The following is a 23,480-nucleotide window of genomic DNA, read 5'->3' on the forward strand; positions in this document are numbered from 1 at the left end:
TGATAGTGTCCTATCAAAAATTATAAAACACTGCTTACTGTGTGATTTGTTTTATAAAAGATATGATGTGATATATTTTTTAGAGTTTCTGTGGGTTTTGTTCATCAGTAGCTGGACGGGAAAAAGAACAGAGAGAGAAGGGGAAGACATGCTGTACATGACCCAGGATCAACAATCAAATCTCAGACTATAGAGTTCCTGCTCTTCCATTGAGACACACAGTATTTTTTCAAACATAAAAAACTTACCTTATTACTGAGCTTAAGATCAACTGGAGGAATACCCAAACAAGACCGACTGAGGTAATTAGTCACAGTGACAAAAATAAGTTTAGGAACTTTTGGACAAGTCAAAATCAGGTTTTGCAACCTAAGAACACTGTTGCTGCTATTAAACATGTTGGCGGTAGCATTATGCTGTGGGATATTATGCTCTGTTTTACTGTCTGTAGTATTGGTGAATTGCACAAAGTGGATAGAATATTGAAGAAGGAGAACTAACTCTAAGTTCTTTAACTTTCACCTCAGTGCAACAGCCGGACGGTTAAAGCGTCAGGGTTTCAGCTGGGCGAAAATACGAAACACACTTTAAAATTGGCTTTGGCATGGATGAAACAGGCTAACTTCAGGGATCAGGATCTGAAATGTTCTTCTCAAAGCCCAAATCTCAGCTCTCATAAAAATTTGCCCACTATGTTTAGAAACGCAGTCAAAATTTTAAACTTAACAATTCAAAATTGTTAGCTTTAAAGCTGACAAAGACTGTTAACTTGAAAGCTAACAGTCTGTATTTGCACAGAAACTGTGCAAATATTCAGCCATAGAGGTGTGGTTTCTGAGCCAAAGGGAATTTAAGGCAACATTAATTGGGGTGTATGTATATTTTTGAGACTTGCACATTATATTGACTGTATATGATATAAAGGGAAGTGTAGAATTTAAAGAACTAAGAAGCTGTAATTACATCTTACAAAGTTTTAAAATCTCAACTCTCAATTTAAAAGCAAACATATTGTGTTAATGGCTAAAATTTAAGCCTCTTTGAATTAACTCTTTTTATGTTATATTGCAGTGAAAATATTAGCTGCCTTGTATGTTTAGTATCAGACACCCTCTGTACACAGACGCTATGCTACGGTACATCTTCCCTCACAATGTAAATCCCAGCCTGCAGGGCCATTTCCTCCTCCTTGTGACCTTTTCTTCTGTTGACACCATCATCCTTGTTCCCAAGGTGTTAGGATTTGTTGGGTGTGACATGTTCCTTGTGGTTCAGCCATCAATTATGCATAAATAATAATAACCTCGCACAACTGCTGATTTGCAATGACACTTTCATTCCGACGGCAGCAGCCTATAACTCAGTGCTACCTATTAGTTATTAATGCCTGGCCACGCCAGCTTTACTTTGTCATTTATTGCTTCATCTCTATGCCTTTTTAAATATTCAGCAACTGATGTATCTACGTTTACTGTCTGTGTTCTCTGCCCAGAAAAGGACTGTAGCATCTGGTGGAGGATGACGTGATAAAGATGGTAAGCCAAGGTTTTGCTGTTTGCACAGCAGCATTGGCATGGGTGGGTTACTTGTGTCAACTGTTTGAAAACTTGCTGTTTTAAAACCATCACTTTTTTTTTTTACCCTTCTAACAGTTCAAAGTCATTTTAGTGTAAGAATGGAGCATATGACTTTACTAATTAACAAGCTAATATCAACTTGACATGTGTGACTCCAAAAAGCACAACGACAGAATGATGATAAAGTAATATTCTGCATGATTGGCTCAGAGCTTAATTATTTCATAAGTGTTTAATTTAGCATGCTCTATATTGTAATGAAAATAATAATTCTCTCAACATGTCTCTCTCTTTGAGCTAAAACCAATAAAAGCGCTACTTCAGTCATTAGCTCTATAAACATTTTTGTTTAACATAGAAAGTACTCCAGGGCCAGTGCTTCTGTGTTTTTTTGTCTATCTGCTCTGTCTTCTCAAATCCCCAGTTGGTCAAAGCAGATGACCGCTCACAGTGAGCTGGGTTTTGCTGCAGGTTACTCCTTGTTAAAATGAAGTTGTTCCTTTTCACTGTCACCACAAGCATATTTAATATGAGGAATTGCTATGAAGGTAACAATTCTATGCAAGCAACTATCTCCTGTCAACACTTCTCATTCAAGTGAACTGGTTGCTGCAAAGTTTATCACCATAGTTGTCTCAGGGATTTTCTTTGATAGAATACCTTTTTACCAATTTATACAGTAAATTGAATTTCACTGTATTACTGTAAGATTGAATTTTTGTAATAGGATATTAATCTATCTAGATGATTAAATGGATTTAACTATAGAATTTATTTTTATATAAATTGAATTTCTTTGTCTTTTAATGTGACTTCCAAAGACACGTATTGTAAATTTGTGCTACTTTTATAAACTGAAATAAAACTAAATTTAAATACATGGATAGACAACATTAATACTTAGCAAAATCTAAAATTATTTGTAACACTTGTAGATTTAGATTTAAAATTAGTTTGCTTTTGGTAGAACATTTAGACAGGCCCCTCTAAATAGTTTTAAAAAAGAGGAATCGGTGTAAAAAAGTTATACTGAATGTTAAGTTATTATAAAAGGCTCACCACCGGCTGTTAAAACAGTGGCAAAACATTTGGTGGAGTTGATTGTATGTGTAGTCAAATGTAAAGGTCTTAATCCTAAATCTGCCTTAAAGTTTCATGTGCAGCAGTATCAGTGGTTATGCAGACTATTTTTGGATGTGTGATCCAAGAAGCTTGTTAAATTCTGATCAACATACAATCACTAGGTGTATATTGTAGCTACATAAGATTGACCTGATTAGCCAATGCATTTTTATTGTGTTGCCTAAGTCAATACTTTCATTTAATTACAATTTAAAGTCTTTTGTTTTGGCATTCTGCCATCATTGCCCATTTAGAGATTGACATTTCTTACTTGCCTACAATATTCTCAACAAAATAGCTCACCAAGATCAAATGGGGAGGAACTGGGAAAAGCAATTCTCAATTGAATTCATATCTGGACTTTGACTGGGACATTCCAACTCATGGATGTGCTTAAATCTATCTCAATGGGGCCCAAATGTTTTGCCATGTGACAACAAAAACTAAATATTCAAGCATAAATGTTTGTCTCATTGTAATTTTTTTATTGTTATGTGCTCAACAATAAACTAAACATGGAATACTTTATTGACAGAAACAAAGTGACAATTTTTTTGTAGGAAATGGACTCATATAGGGTCTTGCACTTATTAAAAAGAAATAATTTCTGACATTTGAGAGTTAATTGTAATAGGCAATTCTTAGCAACAGGAACAGGGTAAGGTTCACTTTTTTTTTCAAAAATGCTTGCTCATTAGTTACCTCTGAGAATAGCCTGAGACTCAAAGAGTAGACTTTAAAATAATTCTGTTAGTTTATAAATCACTGAATGGCATAGCACCAAAATACATTAAAGATCTCTTGTTATTGTTTTAACCTTCCAGTCTGCTCAGGTCTTCTGCTCTGCTCTGCTCTGCATTCCCAGAACCAGAACAAAACATAGAGAAGCAGCATCCACCTTCTATTCATCACAAATCTGGAACAAATTTCCAGAAAATTGCAGAACAGCTGAAACACTGAGTTCCTTTAAACAAAGGCTAACAACCCACCTGTTTATATTTGCTTTTGATTAGTATTTAGTGGAACATTGACATATTGATTTGTATTGATTTGATGATGGCTTTTGACAATATGCAATGTTTATTGCTTGTTTCTAATTGGTGATCGTATGTTTTTATTATGTAAAACACTCTGAACTGCCTTGTTGCTGAAATGTGCCATGCATATAAACTTGACTTGTCTTGACTTTGATGGTCAGTCAAATTTGTGCAATTGGCACATAAATTCATAACAAATGCCCCCAGGCTGGACTTTGGACAACCCTGATCTACTGTACCTCATTCTGTTGAAGTACTGGTTACATTTTTGTTGTCCTGCTGGAAGGAGAATCTCTTTCTCAGTCAAAAATCTTCTGCAGCCTCTTAGCTTCTCTGTCTCTGCTAAAGAACAACGTGATTCTGCTACAACCATGTTTCAGCGTAGAATTTGTGTGTTCAAAGCTTTTTTTTTTCAAATGTTTTTTTCCTTGCCGCTCTTGCATAAAAGCCAGATTCGAGTAAAACACAACAAATAATTGTTTTTATTCTACTTGCCCAGCCTGTCAAGTTGGACAGCCATATTACGTTAGATTTGCATATGTGCCATTTTGGTTAAGGGATCGAGAAGTACTCTGTACTTGTAATATTATTAAATAATATAACCTCGTCATAAACATCGGTCTTTGCAGAAAAATTTTATCTTCTTTGAGCTGGAGACACTGTATTTCATTTAGTGGTGCCAGAATGAAGAGGGTTGAACACAAATGCACACAAAACTGTTTGGATTTTTATTAGTAAAAAATATTACGTCGTTGAATTTGTTTGTAGTATGGGAGAGTAACATAACTGATTAATCACATGGTGAGTGAGATCTTACTAAATAAGATCTCATGAACATTTCTGTTATTTCCTTAATTGGGTGTTCTAGGTGCTGATCAGCGCCCTCTAGGGGTTTAATCTCTGCTGAAGCGTTTCCAGCCTGCAGCATCACGGGTGCGACGTCCCACTTCAATTATTGGATATGATTTTTATGCGGACATTCTCCCCTTCTATAAAGACTAGAACTTTTTGTTTCTCTCTGAAGAGGCTGAGTTTGCCTTACTAGCAAAAATACGCCTTCTCCCACCCCAGCCTCCGAATCACAGGCGAAACAGAGCAAATGCCTGAACTGCCGATGCTGTATTTTTTGTTTGATTTGTAAAAAAAAAAATCTAAATCTAAAAAAAACATTGATATCTTAAAATCCATTTTGGAATCGTTATTTTTTTTTTACAGTTCTAGAACCTGAAATAAGATTTATTTATTTATTTGTTTATTTTATTTACTGCTTTTTTAAATCTAATTTTATGGTAGAACTAGCGGGCAAATTATTTAACAAAAGATTTCAAATTATATTTCTTCCCTTTTCTTTATTATTTTTTTATTTTTGCCATAATTGGTTTCGTGATTCGAATCGATCAGCAACCAGAATAAATTTTACACAACATACATATTTAGTGAGGTAATATTGTCACATGTATAAATGTAAAGGAAAAAGAGTGAATGAGATCCGTCAGCGGAAACAATTTGATGAGACTCTTTTCATCAGCAGCACCATCTTGACTGTCTGAGGAGGAACAGAGGCAGAAGTCCTTTCCCTTTCCCATGGGGATCGGATAAATATAGTACCTGAAAGCCCTCTCACACACACTCTCTCACACACACTCGCCATTTGCTGTTTGTGTAGAAGCGATTAGCCAGACACAACTGCGAAACTGTTACCTTTATGGTGGCCAAGCCGCAGAATATTCTGTAAGATGATCCGGCTGTGATGTGATGGGAGATGAAAATGTGTCTAAACTGTGACCTCAGGCCGGGATCATTGACTGGAAAACCCTTTTAGTTTCATATAATTATGTGCTATAAATTTATATCCAAAACATATTCTAAACATTTAAAAGCTTCGGTTCCCCCCCCCGTGTTTGTTATTTATTTTATTTTGATTTGCGGTTGATACTTAGCGCCAAAATTATTTATCTGCATTAATCCTCTTCTATAACACATCTGATTGATATATGGATATAATTTTAATTATTGAGGGTTTTGCAAAAATCAATTGATAATATATGAAAACAAATAGTTGAAAAATTTGGAGCTGACAAAATTGATAAAAAAGGTTCTCTTGTTATTGCTATTCCATTTCTTTTTATTAGCTGGCAAATTATGAATTATGAGCATAATAAGTTTTGACGAACATTAAAAATAAAATGTTAAAATTGTTATTTCTAAAACATATAGGTATTTTTTGTAAATTCATTGCAATTGTTATTTTTGTAATAAACCAATACGGATATTTACTCCTAATGTCTTAAACACATGTCAGATTATTTTAAACGTTTAAAAGAAATGAAAATAGTTTTAACTTTTTCATAAATTTATTTACAAATAATTTCAGCTTACAACACCAGATAACTACATAGAATTACATATATTTGATTTTTTTAATTATTATTATTAATAATATTATTATAAACAGTCTTTTTGCACTTGATCGTGTCTTGTATGAAATGTGTCAAGTCGAGCCTCCAATAGAAAAAAAGAAAAATCAAAATAATTATCACAGATCTCAAACAGGAACAAAGGACAGATAAAAGTCAGACGGGTAAAATTATTCTCCCTTTTTTTTTTTTTTTTTACAAATATTTACAAATGTTACCTGTACAGAAATACTTTCCTTTTCTTTTCATTTTTTTTTTCATTTCTCTTGTATTTCAAGAGTCTTTTTCATGGCTTTACAGTCCAGTGCTGCCTATTGATTTGTGCTCTTCACGCCTCCCAGCGATAAAGTCTCTATATAAAAATAAGAGAGTTTTTTTTCTTGCTCTTCAGTCACTGTGAGGGCCATTTGGAGACCGCTGCCGCCGTCGCTGAAGGTAAAACGTGTCCAGAAATAATATTTGAAGGGACGCTGAGGATGGGAGCGATCGCGGCAGAGGTCCGGGTCAGAGAGAGGGACTGCGCGCTCAGCAGGGCCGACTGAACGGTGACCGGAGGCCGGAGGAAAGCCTGCGCTGCGCCCGGCGTCACGGACGACGAGCTGGACACCCCGATGATGTTCTCTATGCTGAAGGACGGCCTGTTAGACGGCTCGGATTTGATCATTGACGCCGTGCTCAGGCTGTTGAGCTGCAGCTGGAGGCTCGGACTCAGCTGAGAGTTGAACGCCTTTCTGTTGAGCTCCGCCGAGGGCAGCAGGGGGACGCCCGGCGGGAGCATGGGCCCCACAGGTGGGATGTACGGGTACTGCAAAGCCGCCGGGTGGGAATACGCAGCCGGGTGGATACCGTAGTGCCTCCCGTAGGGGCCTCCGAGGCTGTACGCCCCGAAACTCTGCATCATCAGTGCGGTCTGATCCCTGAGCACGTCCGGCTGAACTCTCTTGAACCTTTTCCTCCTCCTAAGGAAACTGCCGTTGTCGAACATGTCCTCTGAAGCCGGGTCCAGGGTCCAGTAGTTGCCCTTTCCTGGGTTGCCGGGCTCCCGGGGGATTTTCACGAAGCAGTCGTTCAGAGACAAGTTGTGCCGGATGGAGTTCTGCCACGCCGGGAACTTCTCCCGGTAGTACGGGAAGCGGTTGCTGATGAACTCGCAGATCCCGCTGAGGGTGAGCTTCTTCTGCGGGCTCTGGAGGATCGCCATGGTGATGAGAGCGATGTAGGAGTAAGGCGGTTTCACCAAGCTGCTCTTGGGCTTCTGGATCGCTCCTCCCGTCGCTGCGCTCTGGTCGTGACCCTCTCCTTTCCCTGCGCCCGGCTCTCCTTCCCCGGAGCTCTCGCAGCATGGGCTCCCTCCTCGGGACCTCATCTCCTCCTTCTCCACCTCGATCTCGTCCTCCAAGTCATCGTCGGCCGGCTCTCCTCGAAAGCCGTGCAGGATGCTGCCTCCCCCCGGGCTGTCGCAGTCGCTGTCCACCCTCTCCATGCCCTCATCGTCTCCCTCGCCCACCACGTCGATATCCACGTCCTCGGCTGTGAGCACAGTTTGGCCGGACATGTCGCTGGCTCGATCGCTGCCTCCAGAGAGGGTCATCTCACGGCTTACTCACACTTTAATGTAAAAAAAAGAATAGGAGAAGAAGAAACTCACAGGAGTGGAAACAGCTGTGCAGCGGCCAGTGCGCGCACACCGGGGGTCTGCTGGACAAAAATCGGAGGTCTCCAACGATCTGAAGGTGTGCAGAAAAACTTCAAACTTCAAGAAATATTCCCCACGCTGGAAGTTAGCGGGGCCTGCAGAGCGGTGCGTTTTTGCCTCAGAAGTTGTTTGGAGAGAAAGCGCAACTTTTTTTTTTTTTTTTTTTTTTTTTTGCCGTGTGCGCTCCGGCGTCTCTCCTGAGCGGCGGCGCGCGTCCTAAACCAGCGATATTTGGCGAGCTGAGTCGAACTGACACATTCTGCTTTTGGAAAAAAGGCCGGAGCCTTTTAACCGGACTGACTGATAGATTACTTTCCCCCCTTGTATAAGATATACTATCAGAGCTGGACACGTGGTTCGGTGATGCCACACCCCCCACCTCTCCTCTCTCCTTCGCTTCCAAAGCTTTGCTCTCTCCGCTCTCCGTTAAACCATGCAAACTGGAGTTGTTTCTTGGATTTGTCAACAATGGGACATCAGCAGCGCTGCTTTCCGCTGATTTTCTGTGTTCGTCCGTCATAGACCATTTAACGGTGGCGGAGGGAGGAGGAGGAGCAGGGGGAGAAAATTGGCCTGCATGATTGAAAGATCTGAAGCGCTCTAACGTGGCTGCGCAAAAACAACCTTTAACTTTTGCTAATTCGAACTGTGTTGACAGCTGCAGAGCGGTAACAGCGACAGCTAAGTTAAAGGAATCTGCTTGATTGAGTTTTGAGTGTGTTTTACCTTTTAAACTGTGAAATTGTGCATGAGAAGGTTTTTTTTTTTTTTTTTTACCCATTTGTGCTTAATCTTTTTCTTGTCTCGGCTGAGATGCACCACTTTATGTTTGCATTATTATAGGTCCCGCTGTGAAACTTCAATGTGTGAACACAAAACATGATTTCCAAGTCTATTTATTCCTGCAGGATTAGTGGGAAGAGCGCGAGGAAGCAGCTGCAGCGGAATCGACCATGAATGTTGGGGGAGAGGAACGCATTTCCTTAAGAGTTTGGAAGAGGTGCAAACGACCCCGATCATTGCATGTGTTTGCATTTGAAAAAAAAAATCTAGGAAATGTAGACAGCGGGTGAATGCAAAGGAAGCATTTTTTTTTATTCACAGGCTTGGAGGTGAGCGCTAAAGGCTGAAGGTTGGGTTTGGGAAAAGCGCGAGATCCTTTTGTTTCGGCGCTAATATTTCCAATAATTGACGCAGACTTTGCATGCTGAAGAGAAATGTGTAGAACTAGAAATAAAATATAGAAAGTTTGCACCGCAGCTTAAGGAATTAAAATCAAGGACATTATTTCTTTGATTTAATATAAAGAGGATTTAAATGCTGACATTGTAGTTGAATGCTCGTTTTAAATTTGTTATGCTTACAGAGGATTTGCCTAATTTATTTATTTTATTATTGTTAGAATTATTATAATAATTGTTTTTTTTTACATCAAATTTACTTTTGTTTATCAGGTAATTCGTGTTAATTAATTACTTACGGAATTTAACTTACAAAAACAGAAGAAGCTTAAGCAAAAATTTATTTTCTTTTTCTTTTAAAATCAGTGTTTTAATTAAATATTTCTCTTCGGCTGTTGTTTGGTCGACATCTGATCAGCGCTGCGCAGAGGCGCTTCTCCCTGTCACACCTTTGCTGCTCTGCAGTCCGGGATAAAAGCGAGGATTAATCAGACGCTATCATTAATAACGCGCGTTCGGGTCAAAGGGACGGAAACCCGGCTTCCGATTAGCCTGGCCTCCCGTTTAATCTTCGGCTGACCTGTGAGATACGAAGGTCTGTCAATATGGACTACTTAGCAGATGAAACCAGAGTCTGCGTCAACTTTCATCCTGCTCATCCGTGTCGCCCATGTGTGTGTGTGTGTGGGTGTGTGTGTGTGTGTGTGTGTGTGTGTGTGTGTGTTTAGGGAATCGCTCATTTAGTTGCTGCTTTCCTAAATGAAAAAAGCACCTTGAAGAACTTTATTCTTTTTTTTCTCTGGAAGTGCTTAAAACAACATACTTGTTTTTCTCTGTTTGTTGCAAAGTTGATTTTTTAGCACTACTTTATGCATTTAGGGAAGCATAAAGCATCAATTAGAGTCATGATAAAAAGATTATTGTTTTATAGAAGTAAAACAAGAAGTTCAAATAATCTACTTTTTTAAAACGTATTATTCTATCTTTCACTGTTTCCTGTTTTGTCTTTGATTCTGCAGGTGCAGCTAGCACAGCCAGCCCTAGGCATAAGCAAGCTACACTCCTACTCAGGACCACTCTGCAGTCCCACTGAGCTGCTCGACCTCTCACACAGATGTAGATCTAAGGCTCTTTGAATTGTGCCTAAATGTTGGAAAATCTGTTAATTTTCAAATTTGCTTTAAGGATTTTAAATAAATTAATACAAATAAAATATAACAAAAATAAAAAAATTGATTTGAAGCTTAACTAGATTTAGCTTCGACATTTAAAGAATTATCAGTATAAAAAAATCATGCATTTTGCAGTTTAATGTAATGTAACTATTTCAATATATATATTTGTACTTACAGTTTAGTCAAATTTTATTCAAGCTAATCAATCAACAGAAAAAACCCTCCATTCCCCACCCAACTTAAATTTCACTTTTCCCTCCCTTTTCTCTGCTGTTATTGAATAAATAATGTGAATTGGGGCCCAAAGGCCCAGGGCCATATAAAGTATTGGCTTGGCTCTGTATACGCAGCGTAGTTACCCGCTGATAAAAGCTCTCTACAACAAGCACGGAGTGAGGGGGGCTTTCTAACCCGTCCTTCTTGTGATCTTTTGAAGCCTCATAAATCCGCTTTTATACCTCCGCAGTTTGTTAATGAAATGTACGTTTTAAGCACACATGCACGGCTTAGCGCGACCAAAACCTTTTAGTATAATAAGCCATCTTGCTCCTGAATGAAACCGTTGGGAGGGATACAGAAGAGACGCAGCAGCAGCTCAGGTGATGGAAACAGCGTTGGAAAAACTACCACCAAGGTCGCTGGTATAACAAATAATTGTGATCATAATAATGTGCTGCTCCGGTGAACTCTGATGAATAGATTTTTTCCCGCTCCCTTCAGGTTATACCCGTTGCAGCTAGAGTCAGAGGTCAGGGTCAACTGCGGAAGATATAAGAGCGTTTCGGTTTGTTCAGAGGCATTTAGGCTCAATAAAGGTTAAAAAAAAAGGCTCATTCTAAATATAATTTAGCAAATTTTAGCTTCTTTGGAGCTAAATAGCCTACAGGATGTTTTTAAAGCTGTTCTGCAGTCGGTCACACAAACACAACTTGTTCGCAATTTTGTGTAGGATTTTAAATGTTTTTCTATATCTCTTTACAACTGGATTCTGTAGCTCATCTTTTTTTTAATTTTTTTTTTTTACAATATGCAAAGTGCAAGGCATTCCTGAACATACTCAGCTCAATTAATTAGGTTAGAGTGCATCTGAGGGCCGCCGCTTTATTACACAGATATGATAAATTAATGCATTGTTGGCGCGTCTGTAATTATGCTAATTATTTCATACCAGAAGCAAAATCTTCACACTGTCAGATTTAATAACAAGTGAAAATCTCAAGCAGCTGTTAACAAAAAATGGAAGCGAGATGTAATGGAATTTATCTAAGTCCCAAAAATTGAATGTTTCACATCGGACAGTGTGTATCTCATCAGAGAGATGAAGGTAGGGTAGTTTGTTTGGTTTTTTTCTCCCCTTTTATCTGCCTTTTATTTTTTTGGAAATCACAATTTTCAGTTTCTCCCAAAGAGGCCACTCCATCAAGCTGCGAGTTTGTGTCAAACAACATGACGGAGCTCATCTTTAAGCCCTCCTCCTGCTGGATGTGCGGCACTCAAAGTACAGACGTAGGACCCGACGCTGAGCCACGCGGCGTCTCATGCGCCTCTGCGCGCGCCTGAATTTGTGTTTGCCGGGAGGCCCAGTTTTATAAAAATGTTTGTATATCTATAAACGCCGCAAATTTGTATTTTCTCCTCCTGACGCATCTCATGTGCTCCTCGTGTTTATAGTTTTTGTACCGAGCACATTCGTGGTTCAGGGAATAATTTAGTGGCAATATTAACAGAAGCCTACAGATTTTTCTTCAGTTCTCATACTTTTACAATACGTTTCTAGAAAGTGAGCTGAGACAATTGTTATTTTTTTATCCTCTTCAGTAAATGCAGGCTTTCAGTGGGTTGACTTGTGAAAATAACAGCATAAATCAATAGCGCTGAAAAAGTTTAATGTTTGACAATAGACCACAAGAAAACAACAAACTTTCACAAATTCTGTAGAAATTGTCACGTTTCTCCAACTGCAGTCTTAGTTAAAAAGATGAAATATTTACTTCCTTGCTTTTTCTTCTTAATACATTTTCATGCATTCCTTTGATTTTACCGTATATATTGCTGAAATGCAACACTAATTAATAAAAAAACGAAGTTACATGTGATTTTTTAATCTGTCAAAAATACAATTGTATGAACTTTGAAAGACTATTCTTGAAGGAAAATAAAATATTTTTTGGGGGGGGGGGATTTGATTCTCATATAAAATAGTTACATTTTACGCCAGACAATACCTGTTGTTATTTATTTGTCTGCTTTTTAGTTAAAAAAAAATGTCTCGCCACCTGTCCATCGTAGGATCACCGTACCAGGACAAATCCTGACATCCCGGCAGCGAGAAGGCCACTGGGAGGGGACAGACCTGCATCAAACTTTGAGGATTTTCATCCGCTGATGCCGCTGCTGCTGCTGGGAAAATGACACCTCCAGCTAAATGCAGCGGGGGATTACCATGCCAATGTGTACTTGTTAAATACTTAAGGTGTCACTCAGTTTGTAACTCTTTGTCATTCAGAGGGTGGCTGAAAGTTACGCATCAGAATGGTGCCTGGTGTGAGCGCACGCATGAGGGAGATCAAGGCCGCAAACAGTTGGGAATTGGTCCCACTTCTGGCCTTTTATGCGCAGTTAAAACACACGCAGTTCAACGCGTTGCGTGCGTGAAAAGGGGGGCAAACTTTGACTTAATAACACACCCGAGACTGATCGAACAATGATATAATTTGCTTATATGGATTAATAATAAAAAAAGAGTAAAATTGTTACATGAAATCACAATAAATGTTTATTTTTGCAACAATTTGTGGAAAGTCAATTCTTCTTCACTGATACTTGGAGGAAAGTTTATATTTTAAACAAAATAAATAAATGAAACACCCCAAACAAAAATGATCTTCCTCAGGAAGGTTACCGGATGAAAATGTAAAACATGCAGATATTCATGTTTGCATATGAACCAGGTTGAAAGGGACCTTTCATTCAGCATGACCCTTGAACTCAATATCCTCTGCCTATTGATGCATACATTTATATATAACATCACAGTAAATTACCTTCTGCATTCGCCTGCCCTGTACCCATAATAATGTTCCTCCACCTAATCTGTCAGCTTCCACTCTGAGACACTTTACCTCTTGTCGAACCCAATTATTGTGGAAGATGAGGAAGAGGCAAAAGGTTTTGGCTTGGCAGAGAAACATGTTTGGATTCAGAGGCTTCTTTATTGGTAATATTATGCTAAAAGCAGAAATATTCCAGAAAATACCGTTCTCACATTACAAATAGTATTTTCATGCAGACTTTTTTTTTTTATTAAAGCAACATTTTCTACATCTCATATTTGCTTTATAAAAGTGTCCTTGTCTATTATTGCAGTGGGGAAGTGTACAGCCTTATCAAAGTCATGGTGCTGTCTCTTGAAATTAGAGACAGCATCTCTAAATTGTCAATTACACAGAGGTTAAGTAGACTGAATAGACTCAATGATTCAAATCAGGTGGTACAATTTATTGCACATCACTCTCTGGTTTCATTTCACAGAGCACTGACAATGAAGCGCCTTTATTTTACACAATAGGTGAATAAAATTGAGACAGATCCTTTCTATATTGTCCAGTTTTTCATGCTACTTATAAATGCTGCTTTTTTAATCTTTTAAGTGTTTTGTTTAGGCTTATTATGAACAGTAATTTTTGGATCATGAAATATATCCAAAACCATTGTACTTGTTTAGCATAATAACCGTCAAATGGAAATAATTGCATCAGTCTTAAATGTGATATGCTTTTAAAAGGTGAACTGGCATCCCACAATGTCTTTTAATGTTAACTGATCATTCATATACTGATTTGTTTTGGTTTTCCATTTGAATCATGAAGCATAATGCAATAATACATCTCATATGCACATCATTTTGTGCACTATGGGACAATCAGGGTGAACTTTCTTTTATTTTCTGTTTGGATACTCTCTTTAACCCAGATATCTGCACTTATTTATAACTTATCTGCAGGGAAAATATTTATTTGAGGAAATATATGGTTCATCTCCATTTTTAAGAAATTGTTCAGTTGTCCAGAACAGTGACAGACCACCATGAAGTAGTGCATAGTGGTGAAAGGGAAGAAAAAAATACACTTGATTTCCATTATATTTATTTATTTACAAATATGAATCTGACGTGTTGTCTGAATTATGTGTCAGTACATCTATGCAAGACAATTTTTTCAAAAATATTCCAAGCTCAGTCAACATTTTCTTGATGTTCATTCAAGAACATCAAGAAAATTGATGTTCTTGAATGAACATCAATTTTCAAGCACTGACAGAGATTCTGAAATTGTTTTAGATCCAAGTCATGAAAATACTTTAATTTAAACTCTTCCATTGTAGCACAGACTGTATGTTTTGGATTGCTGTCCTACTGGAAGATAAATCTTCACTTCAGTCTCAAGCTTTCTCCAGCCTTTTACAGTTTTTTTGTTAAATTCACCCATTTAATTAGTTCCATCTATTTTCCTATGAACCAGTTTCCTTGTCTTGCCAAAAACACATAATGTTTGATGTTGGACATGGTGTATTCTGATCAGTGTCTATTTTCCACCACACATGGTGTTCTGCATGAACACCAAACATTTACTTTGTTACATCCAGCCATTATACCTTCTTTCACATATTAGGTTAGTAGTTCTATGTTTATTTTCTATATACCTATGCACACTGGCTAGACTTGACATAATTCATTAAAGGGTCATGTACTTATTATTATTATTATTATTTTAGTTTGAATTAAAATGTACTTCAAAGGTGTGCATACATTTAAGTATCAGCTTTTCTTTTTTAGTTGTTAAACCATAGCTACAGCTAACATTTCAGTGATTATACATGTATTTGTTCATTACATGTGATTAGTATTTAGAATAACAAAACTAAGTTAAGTATAACTATATTTAAGATGGCTTTTAACTTAGATCTTTACTTTGCATTGCTTTAACTGCTTATTTAGTTCATATACCCATTTAAATGTGACATACATACATGGCAAAGTTAAGAATGTAAACATGGTTAACACTCAAAGAAAGTTAGTGCCCTGAAACCAGAGCTCGTAGTCCAAAGTCAGCTACACAAGCATCAATATTTTACAATCTCTCAAGAATCCCCATTGCAGATGCAATCAATGCCTCCTATTCATTATCCATGTGTATGTCTTCTAGGTATGGCCTTTGTCGTTAGGCAATAATTCTCCCTTCCACAGTTCCACATCACTCCACTGAGCCATACTTTTACAAATGCCTCAGGGCTATAAATACTAATGAAATCTCTTTGCTTAATTTGATTTTGCTGGTACACTTGCAGTTATGGCTGAACTTTCCCACGAGAGAGGCTGATTGGACACTTTCAAGTCCTTATGGAAGCAGAAAAACATTCCAAAGAGCTGGGGAGATCATTTCCATAATTACCCTGATTGGCAGCCTAATGACCTTCTGAGACAATAAAAAGATCTCTTGTTAATTCCATTTCTGTCGCTGACATTCAAGAGATTCCTATCTTACATGTTTGAGGGTTCACAAGATAACAAGTGTACTTTTTTTCCCCCCTCACGAGCAAAAGAGCAGCCTCATTCAGTGTTGCACCCCCCACCCTCATTCCACATCGTTACCAACGGCTCTGCTCTGCTCTGCTCTGAACAGGATCTGCCTGAGTCTGCACAGCTCCCCTACTCTGCTCCAAAGTTGGATAATTTATGGACCAGGGGGAGATTATAAAGATGGATCTGTAAGGCAATCAATTCCCATGTTGCGTTTTTGAATGGTGGGATAGAAATGAAGTGCAGAATAATTAAAAAGATCACAAGTCCCCCCTCGCATGTAATAACGAGCAGGTCCAGAGGGCTCCTCCACGGTGCCAGAGGAAGCTCTTTTGATGTGACTGAGAGGACACCTCGGCTGGTCCAGAGCTGCTGCACAAAGGGATGGTTTCACCCGCCACCGCACACTGAGGACGCATTTGCCACGCATGCAGAGACAGTTTGACCAGGCAGATCACAAGCAGATACTGTTGTCAGAGGAAGCTGAGACACTTTTTTATCTGCTTGGATGTGAGGGTGACTCAGAGCTGGCAGAGATGCAAAGTGTGTGGGGGTCTGTTTGGAATATGTTTCACAGAGCCTACAATGCTCAGAGTGTTGTTGGATGTTTAAAAAAAATCATCTATGGTCTGTGTATGAATGGGTGTCAAAATGTACCGTCAACCCTCTGCATGCACAGCTGTGGGCCACTGTGACCTGATAAATACCTCTGCAGACTCCTTAAAATTCTGAATACATTAAACTTGATGTGAAATTTAAAACTATGGAACTGATGTCCTTTTATCATCCTTATTTTCAATCAGTGACAAGATTCTGTGGGAATAAGCATGAGACATTTAGTCTGTGCAGCACAAGTAGGATTTGCTGCAGAATAGTAAAGAAGATTATTTCTAAGAAGAACCACCAGGATGTATCTGTATATCATTTCAGGATTAGGACCTATTTAGACTTAATAGGTGCCGTTAACTAAAGTGATAAGATGAATCACTTTAGTTAATGTCTAACAGGTGAATCAATGGGATCTAGTGATCCCTGCAATTGTGAATTATATTTGTTATTCATCAAACTCAGATCTATTTAAAAAGGATTAACACAAACAGACATTATTAGTGAAAAGATATTACAGTAATTTTTCTGTCCAAGTACAGACTAAGTGGAAGTTTTAGGATATTAGGGAACCAAACATTTAAATAATTATTTATTTAAAGGGTTAATTGATCTAGTTTGGAAGAAGGAGTTTTAGTCCTGGTTTTGATTCTTTCAACATGTTTTTAAATGTCTTGATGGTTCTCAACTTTGGATTAGGAATCAGTTGGAAACAAAGAGAAATGCCCTTAAAGGATGTTGTTTTCTGTACAAACATGCAAAGTAGATGGACTCTTGCAGCACTTTATTAAAAATTAGACAAACACATCATGGTGTATGAAGAAAAGGAAATAATTTTTACAACTAAATGTTTAAAGATTGATCAGGTCTATATTTTGAGATCCTTGTGTTCTAAAGTTTAGTCTGGAATCATCCTAGGAGGAGGTCAAACATCTGAGGAAAGAGATGATAGGGTGAGTTGATTGACCAATCGGAAGGGAACATGGGCTAAACCGTGAGATGGGTCATATTAGGGAGGTGTTAAATTTACATGATACCCTGCTTTAATTATCTATGAAGTTGTTGATGAAGTCCAAATAGACAAAAGGGCAATGTCAGACACAAAACAGAGTTTGGAATAAAGGATTTAATATTATATCTAATTAAGGACAATAGAATTAAAGCTTCAAATAAGCACAAATTTGACTTTTTACCATTAATTTTCCAGTCCAGAACTGGATGCAGGTCCGGACTGGACAATTGGGGAATCATGGAAGTTTGCGCAATTAGCAAGTTGTTGAATCAGAAAAAAGTTTTTTTGTAAGCATTTTCCATTTGGACAAAGTACTGAAATGAAATGAGAGATTTGTTTACTAAAAGGTCTCTTTCTATTTGCTTATCGACTTTCTTTTTTTGTGATCAAGTCTGCTGGCCGTCTTTGTATCAAGAGAAACGCCTTGAAATGTTTCCCATGCAGTTAACTTCAGATTTGGATCTTTTGCAGATGATATAGTGCTCTCATTTAGTGAGGGGAAACCTGAAGAGGTCACTGGAATAGTTTTCATGTGTGAAATCTTCATGATTAAAATGAAAAACTGCAAACTGGAGGGCTTGGTCTGAAAAACGTTGATTAGTAATCTTGTGTTGAAAGTAAGGGTTTTGTTTCTGTGGAGGTAAAATAAAAAAACAGTCTGTCATTTCTTAACTCCTACAGTTTGCCAACAGAAGAGATAAAACACAATATAGTGCATAATATTAAGTAAGAACTTTATAGTTGCCTCATATGAGTAAATTTGTAGAAATGTGCACTTTCAAATGCACTTTTTAGAGCCATTCAGATTTTTCTTAACAGGAGTTCTTTTGATAACCTAATAAAATGTATTTACTCTTTAGAAGTATCTGATCTGGTATTTGGTATCTGTTCTTTGAAAATGCTAGGAATTTTGGACACAAAAGGTTTTGCACCAGAAATCCTTATGACAGTGGGCCTTGGTTTCTGACTTCTTTTCGGCCAGTAGGTTTTGGCTCAAGGAAGCAGCTCATCGAGAATCAAAACAATCGTGCCATTTAAACATGTTACAATCAAAGTGATGCAGTAAATAGTTATTTGGCTGGCTTCTTCTTGATCAATAATGCTCTAACTCAAGAACTAAAGGCAACTTAAATGACTAATAGGGCCATGTGACTGGACTTGAAAAAGTTGCTCAGAACAGCAAATTTAATTATCATGTTAGAATTTTGCACAAAAACAATCTATTCTAGTAATTAGAGGTATTCCTGTCAGATGACTCATGTTAGTGGCCTAATGCCATTTGGAAAATTCTAACGCCTGCTTTGAATGTTATCAAATGTTTACAAAAGAACTTAATGTGCGAAAATGCAATCAGAGAAGTGGCTGGTTATTCTCTGCCGGCAACAGCATTGAGCAGTGATTTTCTAAATTGGCTTGGTGGTGTATTAAAAGTAACAAAAATTTAATTTAAGAAACTTAAACCACAACATTTAGGCAGGATGTCTCTGAGTAGACAATGAAAGATTGTTTCTTCACTCTTCTAAGTCTTCAGTTGGTTAAAAAACACCTGTGCTTTGACTTGGAATGTGCAGAAATGATTTTGGTCAGTTACAGAAAACCCATGGTTACTTAAAACTTTTTAATCTCAAGGTACGGTTTAGGAAGTCATAGAAATGAAATTATGATTTGGACACGAATGACAAATAAACAGCTAATATGCAGAAAAAATAAACTAATATGTCCAATTCTACAAAAACTATTTCAATGATGCAATGTAATAGTAAACCTATAGTGCCTTGTAGAAACATTCAACAGTATTCCCTAAACCTTCTCACATCTTTTCATCTTATAACCACAAACCTTAATGTTTTTAATTGGAATATTTTTGTGGCAGAACAAACAATTGTAGTATGCATTTATATTCAGCCCCCAGAGGCAATACGTCACTGAAACAACTTTCACCACAATTAGCGGTCCAAGCCCTTAGGTCATATATCAACCAGCTTTACATAAATAGTCTAAAATCTTTGCCAGTTTTTCATTTCAAAGTAGCTCAAATGGAGACTGTATCTGAACATTAATTCAGAATTCTTGCCACATTTTCAAGTTGAATTTAATGGATGAATCTGAGACATGAAAATGCATTATATTGTAGCTCCCAGTTCCCAGTCTTTTCCAGCCTCTAATACTTTTTCTTCCAGTATCATCCATGTTCCCAAGGAACCAAAGAATCTTCCTTGTGGTGTTAAAGTAAATGATGCCGCTACTACCGTACTTCGCTGTTGTGTTGTATGGTAGTTGGAAAAAGATGTATCATTTTGATTCATCTTCACAAATATGGTCAATGTTTTTATTGGTTTGTTCCATAGAATCCACCAAAAAACACAAACATTTCTGACTGCAATGTGACAAGCTACAAGAAAAAAATCCAAGAAGATATGATTGTGAAATGCACAATAGTGATTCAATTGAATTTTCTTCTACTCTTTGGTTATTTGAAATATATTGTGCTCATGTATTAAATACACATCACTCTTTCTTACCCTGACTGATTCTCCTGGGTCAGGGTAACTTGCCACCAAACTTTTGGAATCTCACAAAGGCCACATTCTCCTCCAAGTTGCTTTTCTTCATCATCCAGCTCCAGGGCAAGGCAGATCTGCTGAGACCCCTGCATTGTCTGCCCAAAACCACATATTAAAGTTGCCCTGCACAAGCCATTTCATTGAGATGTGGCAGGAATTCCTTTGCTGGTTCATTCATCTGTGTACATGGTTTGGAAACACATTAGAAACAAAGCAAGCCAGTCAAAGGATAATATTGAGGAAGTAGCATACATTTCAAGTTTCGTAACATATGTCATCTCTGTTTCATGCTCTTTTGCTCAGTACCAGTCCATGTGGGGGAAATACTGTGAAACTAGCTGCAAGCCATCCAAAATTTCTCCTTGCATGTGTAATGTTTTGCTCATTAGGAATTCTGGATTTTCCCCACCAGGAATGTCAAGTGAATACAAAGAGAGGGAAACTATGAACGCTCTCCATGCACGGTTAACAATTAACAATAGATAATAAAGGCAAAAATCTGATTTTAGACAACCAGGGTGTTCTCATTCAAAACATTTTAGAGTCTGTCTATTGTTTTTGTGAGAAAAACATGATTTTGTATCATCATTATAATAAGAACATAGCAGACTTTTGGTTCCGATGATATTGATTTAAAACAAACAAACAAAAAACATTTATGATTCTCTAATTGTCATATGTATTTATAATTATTGTTTTACACGGCTGTTTTATAATTTATACTTTATGTCACCAATCCATCAAAGCAAAATCTTAAAATCTTAGAATTTCACAAATTTTCTTTTATTTCAGTTAGATAGAAGCTATTCATATGCTCCTCTGTTCTGCTTGGTTTTTGCTTCTTTACTTCCCCATTTTGCTGGTCATTTCACCTGATCAAACAACTTCATCCAAGCAGACAATTATAGTAAATTTCTGACAGATGAGCGTCCACATTACTATCAATACGTGATGTAGTAAAATGAACAGCACTGCGAGAAGCTGTGACAAATCAAAATTATGATGTAAATATTTTGCGATCAAACATTTTAATGCCACATGGCAATTAATTTGATTTTGTATAGTTTCTTAAACACTTTTCTTAATCCAGTATAGAGTCAATAATTGGTTCATTTCTCTCAACTGATTACTGGGAGATACTTGTTTGTTTGATGTCTTATTTTGTTTTGTATAAACCAATCACAGTCCCTAGATGACAGAGTCACCCAACACCGCCTTGCAAGTGTGGTAAATTTATTTCTTTAAACTGCATCCTTCCAATGATGTTCATGTAATAAGAAAAGCAAAATGTTTGAAATTGTCATACTAGGAAGTACAGATATTCAAACATTTTGTAGTAAAATGTTTGAAAACAGTAAAAAGCCATAAGTGGGCCTGGCACTCTGCTTTATGTCCAGGAAATTTAATGACTGATAATTACAAACGTCACATATCCGACTTCAGGAGTGTCTACAATGAGTTCACTGTGCACAGATTCCATGACCTATTCCTACTACCTCACGATTCCCCTTAATTTATCAAATTAATTGCTTTGTAAACATTTGATCAATTTCAAAGATGTGGCTCATCGCTACAAATTGTATTAGCCCAAAACCAAAGTCATCTGATGGTAATTCTCTCCATCGCCAGTAGCATCTAAGAGGTCAGTGGCTTTGGCTCAAAATGATCATCTGACATGAGTGAGTGAGCATGTTGTGTTTGCAGATCAGAGGCGTTTCAGAATGATATGTTCAATTTACAACCTAACTTATTTACCACTGGCTAAGCAGTAAGGTAAGAGCAGTCAACAGGCCTATGGTGACCATGGAGGAGCTGCAGAGATCCATAGCTTAGGTGGTTGAATCTGTCCACAGGATGACTACTGCTGTAAACTCAATATACTGACATTTATGGAGGATAGTTTAAATGTTGAAAGGAAACCTTTTTAAATTCTTGTATGTTTTTCAACCAGCCAGCAGACACAGCAAGCATGTGGAAGTTACATAATTGTGGCGTGAATGTGACCTAAATCAAAGAAACACACTGAGAGGTGGATGAAAAATGTAAAACTCTATATTGTACAAAACGTGAAAAAAAAAAGATTTATTTTTGAGGATGGTGAGTGTTGGAGTGGATGTCCTTTGTCACTGATTCTGTTCCATCCACACTGACTGAGCTTAAACTAGATTTTCAAAACAAAGACGGGTAAATTGTGTTTCCATTACAAATGTGTACAAAACTTTGTTTATATTCTGCTAATGTCAAAAAACACAATTTTACAATTGCACCATTTCCATTAAATAAGAAATACAGTTAAAATCGTCATTGAATAAGTCATTGAAAAACATGATGTGCAATTATCTTTTACTTACTTCCTGTCGTCTTCTTCTTCATGGTTTGCACCGCTGGCAACATCTGGTTGTTGATTACGTGATTCACGTCATGAGAAAAAATGTATTTGCAAAAAAAAAATGATAAACTGTGTATTATGTTTCTTAAACTTTACAATCATGCTCCACTTTTGTTGGTCTGTCACATAAAGTTTGTGTTTAAAGTACACTGAAGTTTGTGACTGTAATGTGACAAAATGTAAAACAAATTCACAGGCAATCTATACTTACATTTTTAAATGTGGCACCACTTGGGCTCTGTGCCATTCAAAACTGGAATCACATAAGCAGAGGAAAGAAGGTATCGGCCTGTAGAGATAGCTTCCCTGTCTGCTAGGGACTCATGGATCTTCACTCCAAAAATACTGACATTCAGAGGCATCTGTCCAATGGTCCCGCAGAGTCACACAGTTTGCCCTGTGCTTGTGTTTGTCTGGTTTTTCAAAGATGGAGTTCTATCACTGTACCTTTATATGTGCTATGTCTACTGATGCAACTTGTGTGAAAACTCAAATTTTTCCTGTGTTCGTTTCATCATTTTGATATGTCTTACACAGCTGATTGCATTTATTTATTTATTTTTTTTCTCCAAAGAGCTTTTTGCGGCGCTAGTGGCTCGTATTTTTTTGGTACAGTAGGCAGACAGGAAGGAGGGTGAGGAGAGGGGGGAAGACATGCGGTAAAGGTCGTCGGGACCGGGAGTCGAACCCGCGACGTCCGCGTCGAGGACTAAGGCCTCCAAACGTGGGGCGTGCTAACCCCCTGCGCCACCACAGCACGCCCCAGCTGATTGCATTTTGTGTTTGTGTGTGAGTGGGGTATCATCTCCCTAGTGTATTCTAGGCCTCTTACTCAACTCTCACATGAGGATGACACAGGGCATCTGGTTTCACAGTAAAATTAGTTTGACATCGATGGAGTCACAAATGTCACCATGTGGCCACTTTGTTTTTCACTTCACGACACAGAAGTTACTTTAACGAGACTCGACCACAGCCTTTGCCCTGTTTTAGCTGCATGCCTGTCATTGTCTGTCATTGGTGAAAACATCTCGGATTGGTCAAAATTAATTCTTTGTTTCATTTCGGTCATAAATTTTAATGATTTATGTTCGGACTTCAGACAGCTTTTTATCTGTTTTGATCA

At 37.7% G+C, this 23,480-nt stretch overlaps 1 protein-coding gene across 1 annotated transcript; it reads right to left on the reverse strand.

Annotated features, from left to right (window-relative positions):
* Positions 1 to 6,071: 6,071 nt before the first annotated feature.
* Positions 6,072 to 12,983, reverse strand: foxd3 (forkhead box D3). The gene has a single exon (XM_028028708.1). The coding sequence runs from the start codon at positions 7,742 to 7,744 to the stop codon at positions 6,545 to 6,547; it is 1,200 nt and encodes a 399-aa protein (XP_027884509.1). The 5' UTR covers positions 7,745 to 12,983; the 3' UTR covers positions 6,072 to 6,544.
* Positions 12,984 to 23,480: the final 10,497 nt, after the last annotated feature.

Source organism: Xiphophorus couchianus, chromosome 9 (genome assembly GCF_001444195.1).
Source record: "Xiphophorus couchianus chromosome 9, X_couchianus-1.0, whole genome shotgun sequence".
NCBI classification, from domain to species: domain Eukaryota; kingdom Metazoa; phylum Chordata; class Actinopteri; order Cyprinodontiformes; family Poeciliidae; genus Xiphophorus; species Xiphophorus couchianus.

Excerpts from the sequence above, each read along its gene's own strand:
- foxd3 (XM_028028708.1), bottom strand. The coding sequence starts at position 7,744 with ATGACCCTCTCTGGAGGCAGCGATCGAGCCAGCGACATGTCCGGCCAA.